Source organism: Typopeltis vanoorti, chromosome 3 (assembly GCF_054136105.1).
Source record: "Typopeltis vanoorti isolate ZY-2024b chromosome 3, IOZ_Tvanoo_1.0, whole genome shotgun sequence".
Taxonomy (NCBI): domain Eukaryota; kingdom Metazoa; phylum Arthropoda; class Arachnida; order Uropygi; family Thelyphonidae; genus Typopeltis; species Typopeltis vanoorti.
The window spans coordinates 74,915,030-74,931,728 of NC_143551.1; the positions used below are offsets into that span (position 1 = coordinate 74,915,030).

Sequence of the window (16,699 nt, forward strand, 5' to 3'; positions counted from 1 at the left end):
GGTGTGGATGGCAGGGTTTTCTTCCCAGTTTATCTGGGGTTTTTCCTCCCGCAAGCAGGCAAACCGGCCCATGAACACACACACGGATTACAGTCAGGAATAAATAAGACCCAGCCATAAGCCTGATTCATCAGCTATGTTGTTCCCGAGCCTAGATAAAATTTGGGGGGGATTGAGATGGTGCCGTACTTCCCTGTAAAAGGGGCCTCACGGGCGTTATATCATCATACGAATAAATGAACCAATTTTGATATCAGGTTTAATACTACTTTCCTTCATAATGTGATCCATATAGATAATGAATAACAGTGGAGATAATGTGCATCCTTGTCACACACCTGACTTCACATCAAACCAACTTCCTGTACCTCCTTCAGTTCTAACTGCTGATTTACAGCCTAAATAGATTATGTATTGCTCAATATAATGTCATATCTATACTGTATAACTGTAGTGTTTTGACATGCTTTCCTCTTGACACCTTGTCATATGCCTTTTCCAGATTTACAAAAGTTAAATACAAATCCTTGTTAAATTCCGAAGATTTCTTTAACAACAATGTCTTAAAGTGAAAATCTGATCTTGAGAATCTCTATTTGGCCTTAATCGAGATTGTTCTTCTCCAGACATCTCTTGCACAATTTTTCTTACCCATTTTTCAAGTATAAAGTAATCTTATCTGTTTATACCAGGAACACTCAATAGGGAAATATCTCCTGTAATTCTTGCATTTAGTTTTATTAACCTTTATATAGATTGGTATTATGAGAGCTGTGCTCCAATTATCTGAATTCGACCCTCTGACCAGACTTCTGAATTATGCAATGCACTACTGTAAAACTTTTATACTTCCATATTTGAACATTTCTGGTCAAATTTCATCTACTCCTGCTGCCTTTCCACATTTCAGGTTTTTGATTACTTTTTTTTACTTCAAGCATGAATCTATATTCCTGATTGCATTCTTGTTACCAGGGTCAGATTTCACTTTAAGACATTGTTGAGAAATCTTGGGAAATTAACAAGGATTTATATTTAACTTTTGTAATTCTGGAAAAGGCATATGACAAGGTTCCATGAGAAAAGCTCTTCAAAACACTGTGGAAGTTTTCTATCAACCTGTTGACACTGCTTGTTTCATTTATCAGTTTTTAAGAGTAATTACTCCAGACATCTAGAATACTTTTTATCTTCAGTTTTCATGTTACCTTTATCATCTCTGATTCATTTTACGGTATTTTTTTCTCCATTTCTAAGATCTTTCAATGGCCTCCAGAATATTTTGCTACCTTCCTGATATTTATTTTCTATATTCTTACCAGTCTTTCCCCAACTTTTGTTTAGCTAGTTTTACATAGTGCTTTTTCTTACATTTTCTGTGTATTCTCTAATAGCACAAGCTGAGTTGACTTTTTTTATGAAGTGAAACCTGTGGGGTATCCATAACTATAGAATAACACATGTGCCACAGGTAAATAACTTTTTTATTATGTAAATATTTAAGACATCATCAGTACAACTAACGAACTAGTGAGTCATTTCGATTAAGATTAGGTGTATGAAGTAAGGCTTCAGCACTTTCTTTATATAACCATTCATGTTTTATGTGGATCTATGTAGTAACTTGGTGTTTTGCCATTGGATCCTGTGGTTAGCATTTTCGATTCCGTGTTGTGCAAGGCCAGATTTGTGAGGTTTGATAAGGTGGATCTGGTCTTGATGTTGAGAGATACATTTATTTATAGATCTGCCTGTTTGTCCATAGTCAGACAAGTTACACAAACATGGTACTTGGTATATGCCAGGTAGCATCATTGGTGAGAGTTTTGTCTTTTGGAGAAGGTAGCAAGTTGTGAATTTGCTTGATGGCTTTGTAGGTAGCAATGAGTTCATACTTTTTTCATAATTTTTTGCCACATGTTCAGAGATGCCTTTAATATATGGAATGGGAGTCCTGTGGGTTTCTTCTTGTCTGGGTTGATTTGTAGAAGAGTGATTAATTATTTTTTGGGTTATTATTGGATTATATCCATTTAGTAAGGCTTTTTCTTGGATAATTTCCAATTGTTTTAGGGATTCTTCAGAGGAACAAGTCTTTTGTGCTCAGGATACTAAAGATTTTATGATGCCATATTCTTGAGATGGATGGTGAGCTGATATGTTATGGATATAAATGACCTGAAAAAGTTGGTTTTTGGTAGACGTTAGTGGAAATAGACCCATTTGTTTATGCTGGATGTGTACGTCAAGAAAGGAAATACCTGTTGACATTTCCTTTTCTACATTTGATGTTTCCATCTCAAAAATATGGCATCGTAAAATCTTTAGTATCCAGAACACGCAATCATGAGACATTACAAGACATCCAAGTTTGCAACTTTATTCTTTCATGAAAAAAGTTTCCTTCAAACACAATTCACTTATTGAAATCTTTTGCCTTTTATCCTGTTAAGTCCTCGTGAAAAGGCTTAGACGTTGGTTATGCATTTTTACTAAATAGCTTAAGGAAATTACAACGTATACTAGGATATACATTAAAATAAATTTTAATACACTTCCAATATTTCGGCAACGTCACGTTGCCATTTTCACAGGAACTTAAAAACAAGCACAACAAACAGTAAATGAAAACAAAGCAGGAAGCTATTCTTTCTCCTAAAAGTCCTGATGGTGCCCCCTAGTGGGCAATGTTGGTATTCTTGGGCGATTGGGCTGAAGGTCTTCTGATGTAGGTTTCCCAAATTTGGGGCAGTCTCGTGCAACCAAATTTGTTGAGGTTTGGATTGTTTCTTAGGGCTGAGACTGATTCCATGAAAAGACTTTCGTATTTGAATTTGCTATGGTGTATTGTCGTGGCTTTCTTCCACCGTATTCTATGGCGGATATCCAGCGCATGGTCTGCAAGACCAGAGTGGCTGTATTGGTGAAACCGGATGTAGTCCTTGTGTTCTGAAATTCTGATATTTGCTGTCCTGCCTGTTTGGCCAAAGTAGGACAGCTTACAGCTGCAAGGGACCTACCTGGTATACACCAGGTAGGTCCTAGGGGGGTGGGGGAGGTTGGTCTTTAGTAGAGCAGATAAGGGATGCCAATTTTTTATATTGTCTGTAACAAGAAGTTAAGTCCTGTTTTTTTTAAGATTTTTGTAATATTTTCCAAGGTGCCTCGGATATAGGGTATGGTGATGGATTTAGAGTAATCCTTGTTGTGAGGGGGGAGGGGTTGTGGTTTATTGGTTTTAATATTTTTTGGATTTTTTTTTGGGGAGGGGTAGTCATTGGCCAAGAATGTGGTTTAGTTCTGTGGTTAGGGCATTGTCATTTGAACAGATAAGTTTAGCCTTGTTGTGTAGTGTCTTAATGACTCCATATATTGTGCTTGCATACATATGTCTTGTTTTTAAGTTCCTGTGAAAATAGCAACATGACGTTGCTGAAATATTGGAAGTGTATTAAAATTTATTTTAATGTATATCCTAGTATATGTTGTAATTTCCTTAAGCTATTTAGTAAAAATCCTGTTAAGTGCTACCACATAACTCCTTTGCATGTGATTAGAAAATTTGAATGTGGGCCTGCTTACCACTCGGAATCTTCACTTATACAAATTGCCACAAACTGATTCTTCTTAATTTGCAGTTCTCTTCAGAAATAGTGTAAGTCTTTAAGTATTTGACACCAGTGTATATTCAGCGTAAGTTAATAGGTGGTATAACTTGAATAAATTTAATTTGTAATGAATGATTAAATGCTGATTATTGCATTTGGGATAGTGTATCAGCGACCTCCCTAAAAATTAATGATGTTCGAAATAGGTAGTAGACTTTTTCGAAGTAGACAATCTCCCTAACAGACTTACTTTGGCCACCATCTTACACACACACACACACCACCTTTTTCTGCTTTGTCTTTCTTTCTATATTTATTTCTGATACTGATCCAAAGAACTGATATTCATCCTTCCCAAATCCTTATTTTTTATACTAAGCTTATAATGGCATGAGCACTGGCTGTCTGACATTCATTTATAGTTAATCTGCTAACCCACTCAACCTACTTCTTCCACTCTTTCATTGTCTATCTCTGCCTTGGTCATTATCATAATCAATCATTATCCATCCACTGCCGGATGATGATCTCCATATTTTTCGACATTTCTGTCTCTGGCCCAGCAGTTCCAGTCGTTTCCCATGAATGTGTTGAGGTGGCATGTGGTGGTAGGATTGTGTTTGAAGAGCTCTGAAAGCTAAGTTATTTAGTTTTAAAAAATAGCGTTATCAGTTAAAAAATTGTCAGAATTAGACTGCATTGCAGAGTTAATTAGTTTATTAACTCTGCAATACAGTCTATTGCAGAATGTTGTTTTAAATATTATTTTAGTCTTTTGATAAAATACGGTAAGATATGTAGCGTAGCATATGGCACCAATGCGAAGTAGAATAATGGCATCCAAGTCATAGTCATTATTTAAAGAATTTAATCAAAGGGACTTCATATAGTGCAATGTCTGTGAAATGTATGATTACCGAGGACAGCTGGAATTTGGTTCAAAAGCGATGGTGGTGGAAAAGTATGCTGAAAATGTTATGAAAATGTGTCTGAGGTTGCGAGATCGAAGTAGTGGATGAAGCACAGAATACAATTGAAAATTGTGATGAAACTCCAGATAGCATTGAGAGTGATATTAAATGTGACACGGTTTGAAAGTGAGCGTAAAAGTGTCAAACAAAAGAATAGTTTGACTGATGTAAAGAATGAAGAGTTGGTTGATGGGGATAGCTCAGTTGCAGAGTGATATATAGGGCAAAGCTGGAGCAATTGTGAAAATGTCTACCAAGTGGATCAGCAGATAACAAAAAAAGTGTGGGATAAGAAAAATGAGGGCATGACCGGAAGAGAAAGAAAAATTAAGGAGTGAGAGTTATAAGGCGATTCAATCATAAAAGGTATCACGTGATCGATGAGAGTTTGACAAAATCATGCTCTCCTGGTGCAAAAATTAATGATGTTAGGGAGGCTATTAGAGCACAAAAGCATAGGGTGAAAGAAATGATCATAGTGGCCTGAACAAATGATTTGAAAGGAGAAAAGTATGGCATAAGAGAGGACATGAAAGATTACTGGAAGTAGCAAAAGAAAATAGTGAGAGAGTTAAGATAGCGAGTCTGTTGCCATGGTATGACAGTAGAGCTGAGAAGGAGGGCTATAATGGCGAATTCCGTGCGGTTAGCCTAGTGGCTTTGCACTTTGCAACCACATGCCTGGGGAAAGAGTGTCCTGGGTTCGATTCCTGTCGCTGATGTGAGGAGCTTAAGGATCTTCCTCAGCCATAGTCAAGTTAGCCAGTCTTGGGCGTTTACAGCAGGGTCCCCCCCCCCCCAGTTTATCTGTGGTTTTTCATCCCGCAAGCAGGCAAACCAGCTCCATGAACACATGGATCTACAGCCATAAATACTTAACCCCCCATGAGGGGGGGTTCAACTTGCCCCACTAGGGATGGGGGAGAAAAGGGAGGAAACTCCATATGTAGCGTATGGAGTTTCCTCCTGTATGAATAAATAAATGACTCGATGCATAGGTTAAGCTGGAGGAGTGGTGTGGAGTTTGTGGAGTGAGTTTGACGGGTGAAAGGACTTATACAAGAAGGATGGTTTGCATTCGTTTGGATTTGGTGTTCGGAGACTGGAAAAATTGTTGAAGTGAAAGTGGATGTTGCAGAATCAGGGAAACTATAGCTTTTTTTTTTTGGTGGGGGAGCTGTTGAGTGGATATGCAGACATCAGTGAGGCAGTTAGGTGCAAGAATGTGTATAAGGGGCTTTTGCACTTTATGTACACTAATGCCAGGAACATTAGGAACAAGCAGGAGGAATTTTAGCCTTGGTTGGCTTATCCTGACAAAAGGTTATTGGCATTAGTGAGATGGCTAACAGAAGATGATATAGTTAGTGGGGTAGAATGTGAAGGGTATAGTGTTCAGGAAGGATAGAGAGAAAAGAATGGGGGGGGGGAGTGTTGTTGTTGATGATGATAGCCGATGAACTGCAACCAAGGAGAGTAGAAGTTTGACTGCAGGACAGTGAAAATAACACATTTGAGGCTATCTAGTATGAGATTGAGGCCAGCAGAACAAAATATACAGTTGGATGCTGCTATAGATCAGGAATGGAAAACGAATATGACCACATCACCACCAATTGTTGAGAGTTATCCTCTGGTCTTGACCTGGGAGGTGGATAAATGTGTGGAATTTTCAATTAAGACAGGGTATATGTGGAATTACTGGGCTGGTAAGTATGACAAACTTAGGAGATTGCTTGGATCAGTGACATGGCATATAAAACTGCAAGGGCTGGATGTTGATAGTGCATGGGAAGTGGTAAAGGAGTGTTTGAGGGAGGTAATGGCTGACTGCATACCTAGAGTCCGGAGAGTAAACAAGTGGGAGTTAAATGGATGAATAACATCAGGCTTAAGCTGGAAAAAAAAAAACTGTGGAAGGAATTTAAGGAGAAAGATGACCTGCAGGCACATGAAACAGTATAAGGCACAGGCCAGAAGGGTAACTAGTGTGGTAAGAAAGGCAAAAGCAAATTATGAAAGGAAGTTAGCATCGCTGGCTAAAGAGAATCCCAAACAGTTTTTTCAAAATGCTGCAAGTAAAAGAAAAAATGTATGTGGCAGAATGATTTTAAGGAATGCTGATGGTAGGAAGGTAACTGAATAACTCGAAATAGTAAATTACTAAGTGAACACTTCGCAAGAGTATATCATCCAGACAGTGATATTGCAGGAATGAGGGAACTGATGGCTTATACGGGAACTGAGGTGAATGCATATTACAGAACCTTAATGTGATTACATCTGTGGGATTGAATGGTATACCAGCTCGAGTTTTACGTGAAGCGGCAAAGGAATTGTCAGTGCCCTTGACCATATTGTTTAATCTAAGCCTCAGCTCTGGGTTAGTCCTGGGGGGGGGAGTGGAAAGAGGGGAAAATAGTTCCATTGCATAAAGGAGGCTCAAAAACTGCTGTAGCAAATTACTGACCAATCAGCATATCAGGAGTCGTCAAAGTATTGGAGAAGTTGGTCCCGAGTGAAATACAGGAATGGATAGATGGAAATGGGATATTGTATGTGGGGCAGCATGGTTTTTTGAAGGGTAGATTACGCCTCAGTAACTTGCTCATGTTTTATAATACAGTGACAGCTGAATTGGATAAGGGTAATGGGTTTACAGTGATACTGCTGGACTTTGCAAAAGTCTTTGACAGTATACAGTTAAGCAAGTTTGAGTATGGTTAGTAGTTGGCACACTCCTCCCTTAATTAGTCTTTGGACTTCCTGGAGGTGTCTCATAATAATAATACCACATGGAATTCTAATCACTAAATAAACTGCAGTACATTGGAATGGATATAGAGTTGGTGGCTCTTTCTTTTAAGGTTACACGTTGATCAGCATTCATATTTACGAATTTAGGGACACAAAACACACATGTTGAAATGATTATTTTACTTATTATTAATAAAATAACAATTGACATTTTGACCCCTGTATTGAGGTTATCATTAGAAAAATACATGTGTATATGAAAACAAACTACATGCTCTTGCACTGTACAAAGGTAAATTGAATCTACGCTGTTAATTGATCTTTTTACTTAGCTTGACCTCAAGTGGTAAAAAAAACCTGCTAAAGTCCTCTCGTACTAAGCTTTTCTTCAGGTCTTCTACAGTTCAGTTGCTATACTAAGATTTTCTTCTAGACTTGTACAGTTCAGGTTACTATTGAATGGTTAAAAAAATAAATAAAAAAATAAAAAAAACCCTTCAATCTTCTTGTATTAAGATATTCAGGCAGGTCTATGGAGAGAACCTTACGAGAACAGGTTGATGTTTTGTGGGTTACAGAAACTGGCTGATAGGCAGAAAAGGTGTGATATGATTGAGACATTAACATTACTGAGAGGTTTTTACAAGATTAATTCAGAAGAAATTTTCAGAACAGGTGTGGTGGTGGGAGAACTATGAGCCATTGTTGGAAACTGAGCAAGAGTGTAATTAGTGGGGGTGTTAGAACTGAATTTTTTACTTGGAGGGTGGTGAATGAGTGGAACAGGTTGCCAGAGTCTGTTGTGAGTGCCATGACTGTGATTGAGTTCAAAATGAAGTATGATAGATACTGTGCAAATGCTGAATAGTTCTTGACATGATGTTTAGAGCCTCCCTCGATGAGTCTAAGGACTCCTTGGAGTTACCTGTAATAATAATATAGTTCACCTCTTCACCTTGTTGATGGTCTGCCAGGTCTTCTTGAACCTTCTCATACTTGCATTCTGTACAAATTTTGTCCAGTGGTTATCTTCCTGTCTCGCCATGTGCCCTGCCCATCTCCATTTTTTTTTATTTCTTTTAATGAGATCTTTTAATCCTGTTTTTCCCTGATATCTTTTTTTTTACATTGTGTTCTTTTTATATCTAACATTGATCTTTCCATGTTTCTCTGTGTAGCTCCTAATTTATTTTCTAGTCTTCTTGTGATACTTCAAGTTTCTGCTCTGTTCATGTGTCATCGTTGGTATGGTCCATTGTTCATGTTTTTCTTTTTAGAAAGTTAGGTATATTTTCTTTGATTGCTTAGATATCGATCATTTATTCTGATAAATGCCCATTTAGATTTTTAAATATTTGATATATTTTTCTATTTTGTTTAAGCATTTCATTTGTTATGGAATCGTCTGTTTTCTTTTGTACAAATTTACTTCTTTCTAATCTTGTATTTATATTTATTTTTCCTCTTAGCATTCTATGGTCTCTTCCTGTGTTGAATTTATTTAAGATGCCTACATTTTTGATTATATTCATTCTGTTTGTTAGGATGTAATCTATTTCTTTTTTTGTTATATCATTTGGTCTTTTCTTAAAGGTGTTGGCTATATTTAGCTGATTTTTGGTTGCAAATTTGATTAATCTTTCTCCACGTTCATCCTGTCTTCTAGTCCAAATTTTCCTGTTGGAAGTTCTTGTTCATTTGATTTTATTCCTATTAAGTTTGTCATCTATGATTAAGGTATAATGAGTTTTTTCTTTGTTCATGAGGTCTTCCAGTTTTTTATGAAATTCTTCTATTTCATTGTCTTCAGGTTTGTTATTGGTGCATATATTTGAATGATTTTAATTTTATATCTTGAGTTTATTTTCAGAATCAGTTGTGCCATTCTATCTGATATTCCTTGTATACTTATCTGTTATATTCTTTGTTTATGAATTAGAAAGCAACTCTGTTTCTATTGTTTTTCTGTGTTTCCGTAGGTATAGAGCATATGCCCATTTTTTTCCTATGTGCATGTTTTTGCCCTTCCTTCTTACTTCACTGAGTCTAATGAGTCCCATTTAATTTCCTTTATTTCCTCCTCCAACTGTTTGGACGCCAGGTTTCTTGTACATGAATAACAATGGAAAGCATGCATATGCAATTATGCTGGCTGGTTCATGGGTTGTTGTGTACTATGTGGATATGAGTGTATTGTGATGAATTAATGAAAACCAAACATAACACAAAATCATCCCATGTTTTTTTTGACACTATAGAAGATGTTTTATCATTTCAGCTGAACACTCTCAAGAAAAACATGGTAATCTGTGTGGAGTATTTTTGTTTGGTAACATGTATACCTGAAACAAAACATCAATTATAGAATGAAAACAAAAATGCTCCACATAAATTACTGTTATTTCTCAAGAGTGTTCAGCTGAAATGAAACATCCTCTACAGTGCTACAAAAAAACAAGGGATGATTTTACATTGAGTTTGGTCTTCATTAATTCATCAAGACACACTCATATCCACAAGTAGCATATAGCAACCCATGAACTAGCTGCCAGCATAAAGCGTATGCATGCTTTCCACTGTTGTTCATGTTCAAATATTTTCACTAGAGTTGTTTACTGTTATTACTTGTTTTTATTAAATGGTTTAATAAAATTAAGTCAATCAACTGATCAACATAAAAAAAATTATAAAGTAAAAACAGCTTTTAATAGTAAAAACTTAAAAAAAAAAAACATATAAAATTACAATTAAATACAGAAGAAAGGAGAGACATACTCAAACATATAAAACAGAACTGGCAAAAGAGATGAAATGCAGTTGAACAAAATATTACAATGTATAAACTGACAAATCGTTTTGTTGTAATCTTATCTTAGTATAAGTAAAGTAACAGTTTATGAATGAGGTAATTTCTGCTGCTGGACTTTGCAAAAGCCTTGGACAGGATACCACATGGAATTTTAATCAACAAACTAAAGCATGTGGGGATGGATTATAGGGTTGATGGAGAGATATCAGAGAGCAGTTTATTCATGAGTAGAGTCCAGAAGGAGGCCTATGACTAGTGGTGTGCCACTGGGCTGTTCTTAGGCCACTACTGTTTAATTTGTACATTAATGATATAGGAAAGGATCTGAGACACTGTTCAGTTGTTTGCTGATGATGCAAAATTGGTTAAGGTAATGGTTAATTCTTCTTCTTCTTCTGCAGTTTTTTGCACTTAAGTAGGGTCGCTATTTGTAGTGAGTCTCCTCCACAACCTCCTGTCTTGGGCTGTAGCCACTTCCAAGTTCTTCATCAAGTCCTCCTCCACCATCTCCCTCCATCTCTTCTTTGGCCGCCCATGCTTCTTCCTCCCCTGCACATCCATCTGCATGACCTTTCTTCCCACATACTCTTCCTCCCTCCTCATCACATGACCAAACCATCTCAACCTTGCCTCTACATCTTTGCTCCTAAGTTCGTAACTTTCACCATTCCCTTACATAGTCATTTCTCAGGCGATCCTTTCTGGTCACACCGCACATCCATCAAGGCATTCTCATCTCCACTACCTCCATCCTGCTGATGTTATTTTTCCTCAGGACCACAGTTTCCATAGCATATGTCATAAATGGTCTCACTGCTGTCCTGTGGATTTTACCTTTTAGATTGATCGGCACCCTCTTATCGCATAGCACTCCAGCCATCTCTCTCCAGTTCCTGCATCCCACTTCCTTCTCAGCCTCACCATCCTCTTTCATTGTTGAACCTAAGTATCTAAAGTCACTGACCTTCCTGATAACATTTCATTCCAGCTCAAGATCTGTCTCCTGGCTGCCATCCACTTTGCAACAGATCAACTTTCCAGTTTAGCTGCCACTTCTTCTCTTGATTCTGCACACAGCACGATGTCATCTGCATACAACATAGTTCAAGGCATGTCTTCTCTCTCACCTCTTCCGTCACCACCTCCATCACAATATTAAACAGGAATGGACTTAATGCTGACCCTTGATGCAAGCCAGCTGTCACTGGAAAAACTTTGTCTCTCTCAGGCAGGTCAGAACTCTTGTCTTTACATTTCTGTACATCTTCTGCACCAGCCTGACATATTTCTCTGGTACCTTCTTCTCCCTCAGACACCTCCAGACTTCTTGCCTTGGCACTCTATCATATGCTTTCTCCAGATCAATAAATACCAGATGTAGCTCCCATTGCTTCTCTCAAAACTTTTCCATCATCTGTCGTAACCCAAAGATAGCATTTGTCATTGATCGACCAGGCATGAAGCCAAATTGCTCCTTTGCAATCTCCACCTCCTTCCTCAGTCTTCCATCAAGAACCCTCTCTAGGATTTTCACTGTGTGGGATATCAACTTTATTCCTCTGTAATTCTTAGTCTTGTGTATCCCCTTTACATCTTGTAGATGGGAACAAGAGTACTTTCCCTCTATTCCTCAGGTATATTTTCCTGTTGACAAACTTTTATTAACAGGTCCCACAGTAGGTCAATTCCCTCTTCCCCTAGTGCCTTCCATTCCTCCACTGGGATCCTGTCAGGGCCCACCGATTTTCCATTCTTCATCCTCTTTATGACCTCCTTCACTTCCACTATACTAATGTTTTGCACCATCCTCTCATAAGGCTCCCCATCTTCTCTGTGAGCCCTTGCATTTTCTTCATTCAAAAGCCCTTCAAAGTATATTCTCCAAATATACTTTGAAATTCAAAGTATACCCTTCCTCCAGAGTCTTTGATCTGCCTCACATGTACGATGTCTTTTGATGCCTTATTTCTACATTTTGCCAATCGATAAATCTTTCTCTGTCCTTCCTTTGTTTCTAATTGATCATAAAGGTCTTGATATACCTTGGCCTTTGCCTGTGCAACAACTCTCTTGGCGTCTCACTTTTTCTCTCTGTACTCCTCTCTGTCCTCTTCCACTCTTGACTCTTCCCACTTCTGCTTTGCCTTCCTCTTAGCCATCACTGCTTCTTGTACATTATTATTCCACCACCAACCCTCCTGCTCTCTAATCGTTCCAGATTTTTCATCAAGCACCTCAATTGCACAGCTTAGAATTGCTATTGAATTGTGTCTCCACCAATCTTGTGCACTTTCTCCTCCATCCGAAATCCTCGTTAACACCTCCTTAAAACGGTTCCACGCTCTTCTTTTAAGCGAAACCACTTAATTGTCTTCCTCCCATGGCTTCCAAAGGTTCTTATCTTCAACTTTGTTTTAAAGTCTGCGCACAGCAGCCAGTGTTGCTGCACCACTTGATCTGTTGGGATTACCTTACAATTTGTTAGATAATCCCAACAGATCAAGTAGAACAATGGTTAGTGCAGGTGTTAAAATTTTGCAGGATCATTTTGATAGACTGGTAGTCTAGGCAAAGGAGAATATGTCAGTTTAATGTGACAGTGTAAGGTTATGCATTTTGGGATGAAAAGATTACCAACTGTATACCACATTGATGGAACTGTATTCCAGGAAATTGACAAAGCCAGAGATTTGGAAGTGTTAATGGATGGGGAGTTAAAAGTTTAGAGGGTACATTGCAAATGTGGTCAAAGCAGTTCATTGGATTACTTGGTTACTGAAAAATACTTTGAAGCACTAAAACAAGCAGATTATTATTCCTCTTTATAGAGGTTTGATAAGGTCCCATCTTGACTACTGTGTGCAGATCTGGTCACCTGGGTTTCTTGGCAGTGAAGAAATGGTGGAGAGGATCCAGATGTGAGTGCCCAAGATAGTAGCATGAAGCATTAGGATGTGTATGAAATGAACCTTATGAAAACAGGTTGAAGATTTGTAAGTTACAGAAACTGGTTGACAGGCAGAAAAGGGGTGATATGATTGAGACATAGAAATTACTGAAGGGTTTTTACAAGACTAATAGAGAGGACATTTTTCAGAACAGGTCTGGTGGTAGTGGGAGAACTAGGGGCCATCATTGGAAACTGAGCAAGAGTGTAGTTAGCAAGGGTGTTAGAACTAGATTTTTTTGCTTGGAGAGTGGTGAATAAGTGGAATAAAACATTTTTATTGTGCTAGCTAACTTATAAGAGGGAGCATTAGTAACATCTACTATGGGACATAGAGGGTTATTGAGTTCATGAATTTTTGGGAATCTGTATATATGAGGAACTAAACGGTAACTTTCTATTAGTTCAAATTTCTGTTTTTGCAATTTTATTATTGTTACCTTGACGATGTCTCAGTGACTAAGATAAAATATAGGAGTGTTTAATTATTCATTAAAGGGCATTACAGCCTTTTTTGTAGTTGAGATTGAAATGTAGGAAAACTAAGTAAGTTTTTCATTATGTTAAAAGATATGCTATACATCTCATTTAGAATATCATTGATGCTAATGGGGCTTTGACTAGAATTTTTTAGTAGTTTGTTATAGTGATTAAGTTCACTATAATGTCATTTATCATGAGTTAACTATAATTACATTCTGCAGACTTCTGGCCTTTTATGATAAACCATGCTCTTATTTCAATTACCAATTCTTGCTCCTGGCCAATTGTTTATTTTGTAATAGTTTCCATACTTGCATGTGGCATCATGAAACTCTCTCTCGCACTTACCCATTGTGATTCACAACATCTCCTTCAATCCATTGCTTTGGCAATTCATGACATCTCTAAGCCAAACACTATGAAAAAAACAAATTACTGTATTTTTCATCTTATAATTTACCTTATAATTTCACCTTTATAATGTACTTAAAATTTATCTGAAAATTAGGATGTGTCCTGTATGCCAAATGCATCTTATAGTGCATCTTATACACAATGTTTTTATGTATGCGGCAGTTATGCAATAATCAATGCATTATATTTAATTTTTTTTATAATCAATGGATTCTACAAAACACAGACATAGCTATATCATTGTGTTTAAGTGTAGTTATGATTGAGTATGCAAAACAGAATGGCAATAGGGTATCAGAGCAGCACTTCGGGCCTACACCTACAGAAAAAATGGTACGAACTTTGGGGAAATGAGCAGCAATTAATAGAAGCAAATTCTAAAAATACAGTCTCTGCAGAAAACAGCAAAATGGTCAGAAAATGAATTAAAAATTTGAATAATGGATCAAAAAAAGATTGGGTTGCTGCATATCTACAAAAATGTTTATTCAACGAGCAGAATTGTTGGCAACAGAAAGAAATATTGATTTTACAGGGTCGCAATAATGGTGCTTTACATTTATGAAGAGTGTGTGCAGAAATGAAAATATTATAAAAAATGCCAGATGAATTAGAAAATAAAATTGAGTTTCACAGACTCATCATAAATGCTAGAAAACAAGACAATTTTGAACTTTCACAGATAGTTAATATAGATGAAGTGCCTCTGACTTTTGATGTGCCCTCAAACAAGGTTGACTCCTAAGGTAAAAAAAATATTATTATTAAAACTTCTGGTCATGCAAAAACCAACTATACTGTTGTTTTGCTGTGCTGTGTTGATCGAACAAAATTGCCACTTTTTTTAATTTTTAAAAGAAAAACAATGCTCGAAGAAAAACTTCCCAAAGGAGTTTACGTTCATATTCATCCAAAAGGATGAAGCTATGGATAAAGAAGGTATGGTCCTGGCAGTTTGTCACAAACCTGCTTTGTTAGTTTGGGATCAGTTTAGATGCCATAAAACTGAAGCTATTAAGAATCAAGTTTGCAAAATGAACACAAAAATAGCTACACTTCAACATTTAGATATATCAATAAACAGACCATTTAAATAATTTATGAGGCAAAAAGGGGTCAGTTGGATGCAATCTCCAAATTTTGAAGAAACATCTACAGGTAGGAGAAAGAAGGCCAAAATTTTGCAGGTGTGTGAATGAGTAGAGTTCATGGAACGAAGCTAAACCCAAAATTATAAAATCTTTTCAAATGTTGTGGTATTAGTAACTCTTGGTATGGAGGATTGACTTATTTCAAGACAGTGATGATTTGGTTTGGAGAATCAAGTTCAGAAAATTTTGAGAGTGAAGATGAAGATTTGAAAAGAAGATTAACAAAATTTATAAAAAAAATTTTATATTAATTTATTATTTTTTATTTATTTATTATATATATTTATATATTTATTATAAATTTATTATTATAAAAATTACATTTTTAAAGTGATAATGTTTATACTTTTTAAAATGTGTTTTTTTAAAAATTGCAATAGTTTAATGAAAAATAGAACATTGCCTGAAAAGAATTTTGCAAAGGAGAGAGACTGCAGCTGTTAATTTTATCCACACAAGTAATGATCCACTTGTAGATGATTATTTGTATGAATGAAAAATGAGTTACTGTTCAAAGTGTGCACACCATTAATATTATTTGAATACACAGTATTGTTTGCTTGTTTTTAGAATAATGACACTAATTATTTAAATAGTTCAATCATGGTTACATGCCATGATTCACTTATTTAGTAATTACTCTTCGGATTTCTTTGTTTTTTTCTTTTATTATTTTTTATTGTTTAATTGCATTAGTGCTATATTTTGTTTTTATCATTAAGGAAATATTTCATTCCTGATATTATGAATTTGAAATTTTACTTGTCTACCTAAATCTTATTTAGTAATAGTTGATTATTTAAGTGCTGAATATTCCATTTTCTCATAATTAACATAGGTAATAGATCGAAAAGTGAGGGAACTTTGTGTTGAATCTGTTATCTTGCCTTTGGACACATCAGCACAAACTCTTCTTTCTCAAGGCTATAAGTAAGTTGTATATATGTTTCATATCTCTGAAAGGAGACAGATAGTTAAGTCTTCTTGAAATTTAAATGCTTGGCATTTTAATTACAGTTAAGATTTATTTAGATCTCAGTAAGATGCACCCAGATGTTATAAAAATTGTAAAGCTTGAAGGCTTAACAGCTTAATTTAGTATGTAAAACCTTTGTTTGGTATTTTTACCATTAACGGTGTTAATATCAAACAAAGCACACTAAACAAAGATTGACTCTTATTCATTTCTTAATAATCATCATAACACTAAATACGGATACCTTATGATCTGTTCTGGTCTTGGTTTTAATCTAATATCCTCATTTGAGGTCTGTCTGGCTGTCTCTTCCCATTTGGTTTATATTTTATTAATTGTTTAGGATATTGGGTGTGGGCCATTCAGTTTACATGTTCTATCCAATTTTGTTTATATTTGTTTAGTTTTTCTTCTATTGATATTTTTCCTTTCCTTTAGTGTTACACAGTAATCAGCATTCATTTTACACAAATTATGGACTTTACAACTGTGTTATAAATATTTTAATTTCCTGATGTTTTGACCTTCATATTAAGGTCATCATCTGGAGTATACACACACACATATAATTATATACAGAGAC

The 16,699-nt window shown here is 36.2% G+C and overlaps 1 protein-coding gene across 2 annotated transcripts in view; it reads left to right on the top strand.

Moving 5' to 3' along the window:
* The window catches only part of bur (GMP synthase burgundy), a 330,780-nt gene that overhangs the window by 39,827 nt on the left and 274,254 nt on the right, over positions 1-16,699 (top strand). For both annotated transcript variants that reach the window (XM_090390672.1, XM_090390671.1), the window contains exon 3: positions 15,979-16,070. In XM_090390672.1, the coding sequence (XP_090246798.1) occupies positions 15,979-16,070 (92 nt within the window). The remainder of the gene's footprint in view (positions 1-15,978; positions 16,071-16,699) is intronic.